This window comes from Coloeus monedula (genome assembly GCF_965178545.1).
Source record: "Coloeus monedula genome assembly, chromosome: 5".
Taxonomy (NCBI): domain Eukaryota; kingdom Metazoa; phylum Chordata; class Aves; order Passeriformes; family Corvidae; genus Coloeus; species Coloeus monedula.
In genome coordinates, this window is record NC_138785.1 from 74,936,603 (window position 1) to 74,949,656 (window position 13,054).

At 51.7% G+C, this 13,054-nt stretch overlaps 1 protein-coding gene across 1 annotated transcript in view; it reads left to right on the plus strand.

Moving 5' to 3' along the window:
• Positions 1–3,226: 3,226 nt before the first annotated feature.
• The window catches only part of LOC309573539 (GDNF family receptor alpha-4), a gene marked incomplete at both ends in the record, with an annotated part of 63,861 nt that continues 54,033 nt past the window's right edge, over positions 3,227–13,054 (plus strand). Inside the window, one exon of the mRNA XM_082282581.1 lies at positions 3,227–3,266. Coding sequence (XP_082138707.1) covers positions 3,227–3,266 — 40 coding nt within the window. The remainder of the gene's footprint in view (positions 3,267–13,054) is intronic.

Consider the following 13,054-nt stretch of genomic DNA (forward strand, 5'->3'; position numbering starts at 1 on the left):
TGCATGGCGGGGTCCTGCACAGCGCTCTGACTCCAGGAACACACACCAAAGTTGTGTTCCACTTTCCAGTGGGACCAGTTTCACTCTCACAAGTGCATTTCTTTTAATCAGCACATTTTATGTGCTTTCTCTGCCCAGTGATTTCTCTACAGACCTACCCAAACAATCCTTTCTTTCATTGCCTGTGCTAAATCTGTTGTCCGGAGCTCTGGGGAGCAGCTTTTCGGGTCTAACAGGAGCAACAATGGGATATCTTTCCACCTGACTGATCAACACCTTGACTCATTTGCAAGGAAAGGGAGCAGGTGACTTTCGGAGGGGGGTGTGTACGTGTGTGGAAGGAGTGGCTTTGCTCCACTCTCATCCTCTCAGCACCCACCCAGTGAGGAGGAGAGAGCGCAGATAACTGAGGCAGCAGGGAGCAATGGTTCTTCTCTCTCCACAGGATCTGTAGGACCTTTTCTGGGCAGCTTTTCCCAGTGCAGTACTTGTCTGTCCTGGTTGTCCCACGAGTAATTACAGCAAGGCAGGAAATGCCTCCCTGTTGGGATGGCACTGGGGGTTGTCTGTGCCCGGACTTTCCACATCCCCAAATCCCCCAGGTTTTTTTCCTCTCCAAACTCAGGAAGAAATGATGCCTTCATTGCACTGATCCCTTGACAGCTCCCCCTTGTCCAGAGGGGGAGGCTGCATCTTGTCCTCAGCCCAAGAGGGGCCACCAAGGCAGCCTCCATGTTGTTCCTTCAGCTTTAGCTGTGTGGATGGAGGAATTTCATGCAGCTTCCCTGATTTGACCAAAAGGAAGGTTTTCCTGCTGCTCAGACCTCAAAAGGGGACAAGACAGAGCCAGGGAAAGCAAGCCCCCACACCCCAGCTCTCTTGTGTGAGGTGGGACACTGAGCTAAACCCATCCCTTCCTTAACATGGGGGGTGATGGGGCTCAGGTCACCTCCTCTGGTCCAGGAGCATCAGAACATCTCATTCCTGAGGGAAGCAGAGACATTTTCCAAGGAAAACATTTTTTTCATTTGTTAAAAACCCCACAAAAACTCGCATATGTTCCAGTGATTTTTTTCCTGGACAAACAGCCACTTCAAAAATAGAACACTGAAAAAGAATCTGCGAAATAATTAAAAATAATAATAAGCAGAAAAATCCAATCATTTCCCCAGTTTCCCAGATGATGCTTCAGCTGCAGCTCAGTGAAATTTCAGTTTGAAATTTGCTTAAACATAATCATACTCCTCTTAAAGAAATCAAAAAAACCCAGCTCCAGAGCAGTGTTTTTTACTCCAAATGAGGCTTTATTAACACTTTCTTTTTCCCCACTGAGTAGCTCAGGAAATGCTAATTTTGGGTGTGAAATACAGTTGCTAAAGACATTCATGTATTTACAACTTTTCAATTCTGACAGAGGACTAGGAAACCTGTTAAATGAATAGTTCCAGACTGGAACATGGTAGAAGCTTTCAAAAGGAGAGGAAGGCCAGGGAGGAAGGCCAAGGATCACACTTTCCTTTTGATTTGCCAAGAGGGAAGGAAAAAGACGGAAAAAGAAAATAAAAAGTATTTTCTTGACTTTTTCTGTTTGATATATAACACCTAAAAATGGCTGTATGAATTATTTCCCTTCTCTGTTTTACTCCTGAAAAATAAAAGTGTGCAATTCCTCTGGTTTTGTAGGAGAATTTGCTGGAGGATTAATGAGGTGATGCCACGAGGAAAGCAAGTTAAGAACCCTGAACAGCTCCAGTGGAAAAAAAACCAAACCAAAAAAACTTCCCAGAGCATTTAAATACCTGTTAAGTGAAAACACCTGAGCCAGCAGTGGGAAAAAGCTCTTTCTGCAAATATCCAAATGCACTGCCTGGGCTGTCGGTGTGGGAAAAGTGTCCTGGGGGAAGGGAAGGGAAGGGAAGGGAAGGGAAGGGAAGGGAAGGGAAGGGAAGGGAAGGGAAGGGAAGGGAAGGGAAGGGAAGGGAAGGGAAGGGAAGGGCTGTGTTAGGAGGAGGAGGCCGTGTTCACAGGATACTGACTTGGGAACGAGGCTGTTCCTACTCCACCGGTCAGTTAATTACTGGGGGAACCGGAAGATGTCACTTCATGTTTTGTGTCTCAGGTACTCCATGCATGAAGTGGAGGCGGTGAAAAAATGATGCTCACTCATCATCATAAAGATTAAGGAGCCAGACTCTGCTGCTTGGCTCCCTCAAACAGGGTCACTTGCTGGGCCATGGGGATTAAAGCTGGGGGAAGCGCCAGGGAATGGTGGTGAGGGATCAGTGCACCATGGCGAAGGAGGTGTGGGGGACCGGATGGAAAGTTATGGAAGCACATAACCTGGATTTCCAGAGGGTTTTGGAGGAGAATTGGGAGGTCATCACGTTGCAGAGGACTAATGGAAGGTGTCATGGCTGGGGGGGGACGTGGCCCAAGCCTTCAGAGCTGTGTCGCTGCCAGCAAACAGTCAAGAGTAGGACATATGTCCAAGGCGACGAGGCTGGTGCTTCCATCCGGATGGGAGGGTCGGGAGGCAGGGGAGAGATGCCGGGACCCTCCAAGAGGGCAGTGGGTGAGGAAGAAGCCAGCCTGGGGCTTGCAGAGGTGGAAGGGGCCATGCCCAAGACACAGGCGCACGAGGTGCTCCCCGCTGAAGGAGAACCCCCCCGCCCGGGGCCGGGGAGGAGGGGGCCGGACCACCAAGCCCCTCCCCAAGGGCCGCGGCGGGGCGGGGGCGGCCCGGGAAGGCGGCGAGGCTGCCCCGGCGCTCGGGCACGGCGGAGCTGCGGCCGCCGCAAGTTTTGCTGCTGAGAGAGGAGGGAAAAAACAAAACATAAAAACACACCACAAGGAAAAAAACCACAGCAACAACAAAAAAAAAAGAGATAATAATAAGAAAGGAAAATTAAATAATTAATACGCATAAAATAATTTTTTAAATCACGGGAACGGCCTCTCCACGGAGGATGGGGCGGAGGGCGGCCGGGAGCCCGCGGTGCCCGGCGCGGCTGCGGGCATGACCCGGGGCCGGAGCGGGGCCGGGCCGGCCGTGTGAGCGCTCGGGCCGGGGGGCCGGGCCGGGGCGCGGGGCCGCCTCCCTCCCTCCCGCCCTGCCCAGCCCTCCGCGCATCCTCCGGCACCGCCGAGCCGCGCCGAGCCGCGCCGGGCCGGGCCGGGGGTCCGAGCCGAGCCCAGTCGGTGGGGCCGAGCCGTGGCGAGCGGTAGGATGAGGGGCATCCTCTGCTTCTGCACCCTGATCCTCCTGGGTGAGTAGCGCGGCGCGGGGGGAGCGGGGGCACAACTTTCTGCCGGGCTCGGTTGCGGGGGTATTTCGGCCACCCCCGGGCAGGGGGGGTCGCCGCTCCCCGGCGCTCCGGGAGCAGTGAGGAGCCCTGGGGTGGCATCACCGAGGCCAGGTTGGACGGGCTTGGAGCAGCCCTGGCTCGTGGAAGGTGTCGCTGCCCGTGGCAGGGGGGGTTGGAACGAGATGATCGTGAAGGTCCTTTCCAACCCAAACCATTCCGTGACTCCGTGATCATCAGCTTTCTGTTGCCTCCTCTGCTCTGGACCCAAGCGCTGGGCTCTCTGCTGCTGTCATTTCGGATAGTCGTGTTTGCCGCGGAAATGCCCAAATTCACCCCCAAATTTACCGCGAATTAAGGCACTTCTGTTCGGGGAAGAGGAGCTTGGAGAGGGACTGTGTTGGGGAGGGGGGAGGCAGATTCTGCCCAGCGCCGGGAATCCCCCGGCGATGCTGAGGCTGGAAAATGTCGGGGTTTGGGGCAGGTGTGTGCGGGGTGGCAGCCCCAGCTGTGCCGCTGCGTTGTGCAGCTCCGAGCCCCGTGTCCTGAGCCCCGACCCGAGCCGCGTGTGTGTCTGTGTGTGTCTGTGTGCGCTCGGGGGTTCCTGCCGCACGTTTCCTCACGCCCCCCAGAACTCGGCTGTCCTCAGGGCTTTGTTCTTGCGCTGGGAGCAGGGAGTAAGGACCCCAGATGTTTCCCCTATCCCTGTGGAGCTCTAAAGGCAGCCCTCGTCCACTGGCGTGGTTGGGAGACTCTGTCCCCGTGTCCGCGGGGATGCGGGCTGCAGCTCCCGTGCTTTGAGCATCCCGCTCGCATCCCCTTTCGGCTCAGCTCGGAGCGGACGCTTCTCGTGCGCGTAATTCCCGAGGCTCCCCGCCTCCCTGGGAAGAAGGAGCCGTGGGTGAAGGGGCTACAGCCCCCGGCAGCGGCTGGGAACTGCTGGGTGCCACGCCGGCTCCTCCCCTTGGGGTATTTTGTCCCCTCCCTGTGCTCCGCTGAGGCAGCAAACCCAACATTGAGCCTGTGTTTAAATAGACCAGGAAAGGCTGTGGGGAGGCTGGGAATAGGATGCGCCTGTTCTCTTCGGGTGGCCACTGGAGGAGGAAAAGGTCTTGGGATGACTGGAAGTGTCTGGGACATCGCGGATCGCCCGGCACTTGCTCCCTGCACGCCCCGCATCCCGCTGGGAGCCCCGCGCCTTGGCAAGACCGAGTGGGTTCTTCCCGCGGCGGGGAGGCTCTGCCGGAGCTCAGGTGACTCCTCTTGCCGGCTCTCCCTGTCACTAGATGTCAGCAGCAGCAACTCTTCCAAGTCCCCAAGGGGGGGGGGGGGTACATTCGACCCCCCCACCCAACAGGGACCATCTTCAGCCAGGGAATGCTTTGCTCCAGGGGCTTGGAGTGCACTGGGACCCGACATGCCCCAGGCTGGGCTGGCTGCTGCCTCAGAGGGGCAGGAGCTGTGCCCTGGGCTGGGGGTGGTCTCAGCCTCCCTCAGAGCTGCAGTTTTTCCTGTAAGGATCACGGGGCCTCTGGGTGGGAGTCCAGGATCCGTTTTCCAAGCGGTTCCAATTGGCTGGCTCATTGATTGACTGCCTGATTGACTGACCGGTGGCCTGATTGATTTCTCTAGAGAAAGTAGACTTACAGAAAAGAGCAAATGGCCAGTCCTCCACTGTCAGCAGTGCCACTGGGAATAGGGGACAGGTGCTAAGGATACACTTGTCACCTCTGGTCCAAGCCAGAGCAAAGCCATCAGCTCCTACTCACCCTTGGCCTTCTGATCCCGGGGTCTCCAGAGGGACCTTTTCACCCCTGAACCGGCATTTGACCCCTGCAGACACAGCACCACCCCAGCAGATGGTACTGGACACCCTCAGCCTCTTCTCTAGATATTTTTGGGATGGTTTTGTTATGGATGGACATTTAGATGAGCCTGAGGGATGCCCTGCCGGGATCCAGGGTGCAAGGCTGGGGAGGGCAGGCACGAGCCTGGCAATTCTTGGCTTCATCCACACCGGCTGTGCACCAGGTGGGCTGCAGTGCGAGTGCCTTGCTTTTGGTGTGTTCCCCCTCTGTCATTCTTGCGATGATCCTGGCTGGACGAGGCAGTTCTTGGTGAGATCAGGGCTCTCCACGGTGGGACTAGGCAGTGTCGCCATTGTCCAGCCTGGATGGAGAGCTCCTGCTGCCGCTTTGTTCCCAGCTTCCTGCTGGCCACAGGGTGGTCACACTGGGTGACCCAGAGCAGCCAACTCGCAGAATTTAACAGTGCTTTTATTTTCCTCAACTGCTTCTCAGCCAGATCAGCTCCCTGGCCTGTCTCCCCAGCAGCCACGTTGATGGCAGTGCGAGGACAGAATGGGAGCACACAGTTCCACCCCTGAAGACAGGGACATGGCTTTGGGGAAGTTCGTTGCTGCTGTAGTGTTCCCTGATATTTACTTGAATTTGTGGCATTGGCAGAAATCCCACTCACGGGACAGTGGTGAGGCATTCAGAAAGACTTTATGGCAAATCAAGGCTCTAGAAGGCACTGATATAGCTAAATATAAGGAGTATAATTCATTTCACAAGGACACTGGGTTACACCTGTAACCAGCTCCCAAAGAACTGCCCAGATCTCAGAGGACACATCAGTCCCTGCACTAACCAAATACCAATTAAAGGATGAGAATGAAATGCTGGGCACAGCTGAAAGCAGGAGTTTGCTTTGAAATCCCCCTGGGCCCCAGAGTTGGTCCCGGGCCCCTGCGGTGGAGGGCAGGATCCCCAGATGGCACCGGGGCCCTTTGCTGCCAACCACTGCCGCCAGTTTCCCCGCGCTCGCTCCTCTCCAGAATTCCTGGCGTATGTTTCCCACAGGCTCTTCACAGATGCAGTCAAACACGAGATCGTCTGGCGGATTTTCACCTGGTTTGGGAACTCAGATCCCAGTGGAAAAGCAAAAAAAATCTCTTGAAAAATGCATCTGTGTGTGAGAGAGGGACGCACTCCTTAAATTCGTGGCTTTGTCAGTTCTGACAGGAGCAATCCGTTATTTGCATCAATAGGAATGTGATATTTATGTCTCTCTGTGGTGGTGCAGAGGAGAAATAAAACTTCTCCCTCAACAGGCTGCCCTCGAACGCTGTGCAAATTCCTCCGCAAGGATCTTACCACACCCAGAAAATGTTTTTTCCAGAGCTCTGGAGCCTTAAATAGTAATTATTGCTGGATAAAAATTAGTACTACTTAAGGCTAATAATTAGTATGAATTACTGTGAATAGCATTTTGTTTTGCTTTTGGAGACAGAAATGTCTTCCCTGCTCTCCTGACAGTTTTCACAGATGATTTCTATTGTGCCTGAAATTCCCTTCATCATTTTCACACAAGACTTGTTCATTTTTATAACTTTCCACCTGGTCATTTTAAAACATGACTTCTAATGTCTCTAAAGTTTGCCACCTTTTGATAAAAATACCTTGCTACCAAGATATCCATGATTTCTTTTTCCCTCTAGTGGACTTTATATTCCTTTTGCTTCCTTAAAAAATGTATAAATGACCTCTTTCTTCTCAACCCAAAAGCAAGAGAGGCAAATTGAAAGGTAGTTCTCCTGCTAAAAGAATTTTTTCAGAAGAGCACATTTTGTTGAAAAAATAAAAAGGAACAGAACTATGAAAAGCTTGTTCCCGTCAATCTTCAGTTCAGTACAGCTCCCTTGTTTTAAAAGCATCTGTCAAAGTCCCCTCTGGTAACACCTCCTGGCAGTGAACTTCATGCCTGGACGGGCTGATGGTGGGAGCTGTGATAGTGGCTGAGGGACGAGGGCTGGGAAGATGTTTCCACCTCCTGGTGTGACTGCCTTCATCTCTCTGGTCCATCCCAGCTGTAAAGGTTCAGAGAGGGCTGTGCTGCACTGGATTCCTGTGGAAGCAGAGTGGAACCTCATGGCTGAGAGGATGAGCCTGAAGAGGTGGATAGGAGTGGAACCATGCACGGATGTTTTGTCCTGCAGAGGGAAAGGGAGAAAAGCTGAGTTTGCGTGACTGGGCAGGGAGTGTGTCCAAGAGGGGTTGTGGTGATGGGGGACAAGGACCCAGGACTGTCTTACACAGAGCAAGAAGGGCTTCCAGAGGTGAAGCCACCACTTATTCTGGGCAAGGAGAAGCTGGGAAAGCCACAAGAAAGAAAAAGGAGTCTGCAGGAAGGTCACATCACATGTGAATGACCCATGAGTCACTCAGGATCTGGGCCTGATACCAAGTGGTGCCGCAGCTGCCTCTGGCTGATCTGCAGCGAGCTCGGTGGGTGTAAAGAGAGGTTGTTATCCTCAGGGATATTTCCAAGCATCTCCCTGCATCTTACCAGTGAGGTGGTCGATGCCCCGTCTCTGGAAACATTCCAGATGAGGCTGGATCCGAGCAATCTGAGTAGCAGTGGAGTCCCCATCCCTGTTGGGATTTCAGAGCTGCCCTTGGGGACATGGGGCAGGGGTGGCCCTGGCAGTGCTGGGGAATGGTTGGACTCAGTGGTCTTCTCCAATTTAGAGGGCTTTTCCAATGTAAATTATTCTTTGATTCTATTTTTCTCTTTCTGTCCAAATCCATCTGGAAAGCAGTTTGCATGAAAGATGCTGTAAAAACAGTTGTGCTGTGGGTTTGATTTTTAGAATCCAACTGGAAAATCCTGTCTGTGATACCTGTCCCCACTGAGTGCTCTGGCAGAGTTACTGCAGCACTCCCCACACTGCTGCTGACATATGGCTCGGAGGGCGCTTTGACACACACGTGCAGCAGCTGGGTTTTGAGGAGGAAGGAATGGAACAGATTTTTCGGTGCATCTTCCAAAAGGAGGATCCACTTGCTCATCTTTCAAACATCTCCAAGCTCAGCCATCTATTCATTATGGATGGCTGTCCACTTGGGGATGGGAGTTTAAACAGGTCCAGATGCTAATGGGCTGGGAGTTAAGACTTGATAAACTGGTGCGTTTTTCCTCCTCACTTTGTGTTACTTGTACAGTGAAAAAAAAGGCCAAGTGCATAATTTGGGTTAAAACTCACCTGCAGTGCTGCTGTCTGAGCTGCAGGGCTGTCACTGACTGCCCGCAGCACACGCTGCTCACGGGTGTTCAGATCTCCTCTGCCTCCAGGGACTTGAGCCACTGATGGCTGCAAACCCAGGGAGGAGTGGAAGCGCCCATGGGAGGAGTTCAACTTTCCAGATAGTCAGCAACAGGAGCAACTCTGGGAGTCCTTGCGTGATTTCAGGTCTCTGGAGCCTCAGAACTGAACTGGACCCAGCAAATGCTCGGGACAGGTCCTGAGAGAGCTCCAGGGTGCCTTAAGAGGTGGTGAATTGAACTCAATCTCTGCAAAATAATCAGGTTTTGCTTCAAGCTTTGCATCAAATGAGGCTGGCTGGTGCCTCCTGGGAAATCCCATCCTCCTCCATTAATCAGAGCAAAGGAAATACGGGGCAGCTACAACCTCGTGGGAAGGGAGCCTTCACTTGGAAGATGGCTGTGAATTTTTGTTTTGAGCAAACACAGTGTCTGGGCCACCACTCGTGTAGAGTTCATGTGGTCCTGTCCGTGAGAATTTTACATAAACAGTCAAATCAATCATAAAGGGGTTTGAATTTCTCAATTCATCTTTTGCTGTTGCAGCCTTTATTGAACGCTTTGCTCTTTTCCTTTCCTCCTGCTGCCCAGACTGGACCCCGCAGAAGTGTCACCTCCACCTTCTTTTACTGTTGCAGCCTTAATTGAGCACTTTATTTCTCCCTCCTGCTGCTCTAATTGGATCCCCCAAAGGCATCACCCCCACCACAGTTATAACTCTAATGTCATTCTGTCCCTTGCTCATTCTAGTGGAAGGTGTCCCTGCCCATGGCAGGGGTGGAACAGGATGAGCTTTAAGGTCCCTTCCAAACCAAACCGTTCCATGACTCCGTGGCTGTGTGCTCTGCATCCCCCACAGCTGGTGTCTGGGATCTGCACTCCAGCTCCAAAGTGTTGGCTGTAGATGGAATGATTTGTCTGGCAGCCAACCCGTCCCCCCCTTGGTCAAAGTTGCTCCAGTAAGAAAATCCGGGAGGAAACTCACAGCTCCTCAGTCACCTGTGTCTGACTTTGGATAAACGAGTTTTCCTATCAGAGTACCTATTTCTCCTGATACTTCAGCTTCCCTGCGTGTGAGGAGCGATAAGCTGCCTGTGACAGCCGCCCAGTGATCTCAGATATCCTGACTCAGTTCCCTGCAGCCTGGAGAGAGAGGTAGCACTTGTCTCCTGCAGCACTGTGCATTTTTCCCTTTGTTGCTGCTGGTGTTTGCCTTTGATGTTTGGTGTGTACAGCCCAAGGCTCCTTAAAGACCTGTCACAAGGCTCGAGGCGGCAGAACCCCCCCGGAGCCTTTTGTAATGAAGGCTGCAGGTGAGGACATCGTGTTTGCCGTCTGTTAATGGAGAGGAGAGCGACCCTGCATGCTGAATTATCAGCCAGGGCTTGGAATGAATCAAAGGCATTTGACCTGTTTGTGTAAGCCCCAGACAAGGCTGAGTGTGCTGAAGTGTTTCCTCTGCTTGGTGAGGAATTCACTCCTCCTTGCAAGGTTAGTTGATTTGACACGAGTTACAGCAATTTCACGGTACATTTTTTCCCCCCTTCCAAGACATTTGTTTTGTTTCTTCCCCTTGGTAAGAGAACATAACCCAGCGAGGTTGCTTGAGAGACAAATTGCTCACCTTGGGCTGCCTGTCACAGCCGCATCATCCCTGGGAGAGGGAGCACAGAGCTTCCCTTCCCATGTGGGAAAAGTGCTCAGGGGGTCGTGGTGCCCGGGAAAACCTTCAAAGTAACGTGAAGGAGGTGTCTCCACAAGGAGCTGGAATGAGGACGAGGTCTAGCTGTGTGTTGGGAATGTAGTATGTTCAGAACAGACGGTGCTGCAGCTCTGACACCTCACCCTCCAGCACCCCAAATTTGGCCAAGGCTGTGGACTCACACCTTCTGTCTGCTGCCTGGTAGGGAATCGCTGCAGGAGAGACTGAAGTGGTTGGACTCTGTGATCTCAGAGGTCTTTTCTAATCTAAAAGATTCTATGATTCTATTAATAAGAGCTTTGATTTCAGATTACTTAAAGGAAGAAGAGCCAGTCCCCTTAGGGGGCTGATGGGATCAGTGCAGGACTTGTCAAGCTTTGGAGAATTAGCAAACCTTAATCCAAAAGTGCTGCCCTGTGGAGCTCCTCAAAGGTGCTCGGGTCCCCCATTCCCTGAGAATATGCTGGTTTTCCCTGTCTAATTAGAAATCTTGTCTCCTTTTTGTGATTACTTGGAATGTTAAAAGGAAATGTCCTGAGATGAGAAACCTCCTCTGGGACAGAGCCTTAGAGGCTGTCCTGCCGTTTTGGGAACTTTGCTAAACTTGCAGTGCAAGACTTCTCTGTCAGGGCCAGAAATTTTGGGAAGGGAACAGTGGAGAAGGTTCTGAGCAGATTCTGGTCCGGAGATGGGAAGTGGAAGAGAAGAGGCTCCTGAGGTGTTGGACAGAAGATGCAGATGAAGCTTCCCATGGTAACAGGGAATTCAGGCGATGGAAGGAGGAAAGTGCAGGACTGCAAAGGTCTGAGGTCCATTCTCAGGTTCCAGGGAAGCCCTAAGGGCTGGATTTTCCTTCTGCAAAAGGTGATGTGATTCTGTGCAGGTGAAGTGACAGCTTGGGGAGCCATCCGTCAGCATGGAGTGTGGACACATATCCCAGGAAAAGCAGTGCCAGAGTTACCACCCTCCTGGGACTAATGCAAGGAAATTTATCTCCCTCTCCTGGTATTGCTTCATTCTCCCTCCCAACAGACCAGCCACAGCAATCCTTAATGTGTGCTGGAAAGCCTGTTAGTAATTAAGTAGCTGACTCCAGGGGGTCCAGATCTCTAATTGAGTTTCTCAGATGCTATCGCATTACCAGTAAGTTTTGATCATAACGGAAGGGTTGGAGCGAAAAACAAACTAACAAATACAAATTAAAAGGGCCCAAATAGCAAAAAGAAACCCAGTGAACTCCCCCAGAAGTGTTTAATCTGCAGGTTGAATGCTGACCCATGGGATGAGGAATTGCAGCGTCTGTTTCTGGTCTGTCAGGTTTTGGATAATGATGTAAATTCACTGCATCCACGTGTAGAATAAGGATAGTTTTAAAGTAGGGAAATTCTTGTGAGGCAGAGCCAGGAGACAGCGCTGTGTTTGACCTGGCATATTTGTGTTTGTGGGAAGCAGCAGACTCCAAGCTGGGATCGGAATTTCTGAGCAGCCTATGAGGAACAATGTGGCTTTTAGCAGCGCCTGCCCGAGCACACGACCCACTGAGCTCGTGCTTTGTGCTCGGGCCGGAGCCAAGTTCAGGTGAGGAGTGTGCTCTGAAAACCTTCCCGTGCACAGGGATTGGGGATCCTGCCTTGCACCGGGACTGGGGATGTGCCCTGCTGAAGGGCTGGAGTCAGCCAGGTGCCTCAGAGGGGGAGCAGCCGTGGAGTGCAGCACATAAAAGCCTCTGAGCGAAGAGCAAGCTGGAAAACAGAAGCTCATTTCCCAGAAAAATATTGGGCTTTTGGTACAATTTGACTTTCGAACAACAGTGACAGATCAGGAATAGTAAAATTTGAAATAAAAGATAGCAAGTGGAAAATAAAATGCTTATTAAGTATAATTCCAGGGGAAGAAAAATGAGGACTAAAATGAAGCTGCAGATGTTTCTCTTTTGTTTTATCTGCCTTTATTAAGAAAACAGAAAATGGTCTTCCTGGAGGACCCTGGACAGGAAGAGAAATGGAACTTGTTTCTCACTTGTCCACTGCCCACACACCAGACAGGGAATGGTCCCAGCTGGCTGCAGGAAATGGGTTTCATCCCACCTGGTTTTCACCTGGTCTTCTGAACTTTTCCTTTCAATTGTGGAGAGAGGTTGACGGGTCTGGAGGGACACTGGCCCTCTCTGCAGATTGGTGTTATCTCCAAGGACTACAAAGGCAATTATGGTGACAATTTTAGCTCTTTCCTTGATCAGTGAGATGAGCCCAACCTAAGCCACCAAGTTCTCGTGTCCTCCAAGGAAGCAGCTGATGCTGGAGGCAGAAGTCAAGGACCCATCATTTCAATTGATACAACTAAAAAAATGAAAGATAAAAAAAAAGAGATTTAAACATTATTTCGTGTTTTGTTTTCCTACTTACAAACCCCAAATTTTCCCAGGGAACATATTTTTCCATGGTTAAAAGAGAAAGAAAGAAATCCAGTGAGAAATTTCTGACTGTTTCACAGACCTGTTGGCTCTGGTCCCAATGGTGGTTGGAACTATGGGGAGTTGTTGAACTATGGTGGCTCTTCTGGTGGTCACAGAGGCCACTCAGAGCCCAGGAGCACTTGGAGCCATGGGAATTTGCTTGTCCCACCTGTTAAAATCCCTAAAGAGGTTTTGGCCGTGGCCAACAAGTCCTGTCCTGGGCATTGGTCGCAAGCCAAGGACCATTCCCAGTCGGCGTGTGAGTGGTTGCTCTGCTTTGCAGGGGAGGAGAGTTTGACAGCCTGAGTGAGGCAGGTCTGGGTCATTTGGACCAGCACCTTGAGTTTCCTTGATTAAGGAAGTGAGGCAGGGCACTGAGACCACGCTGTCGCTCCCAGGCACTGTCCTTTGCTCAGACAGCTCCCAGATACTGCTGGACAAACATGTTTCAGTTTAATCTCCTTCAAGCCCCTACATTCATCTTCCTTT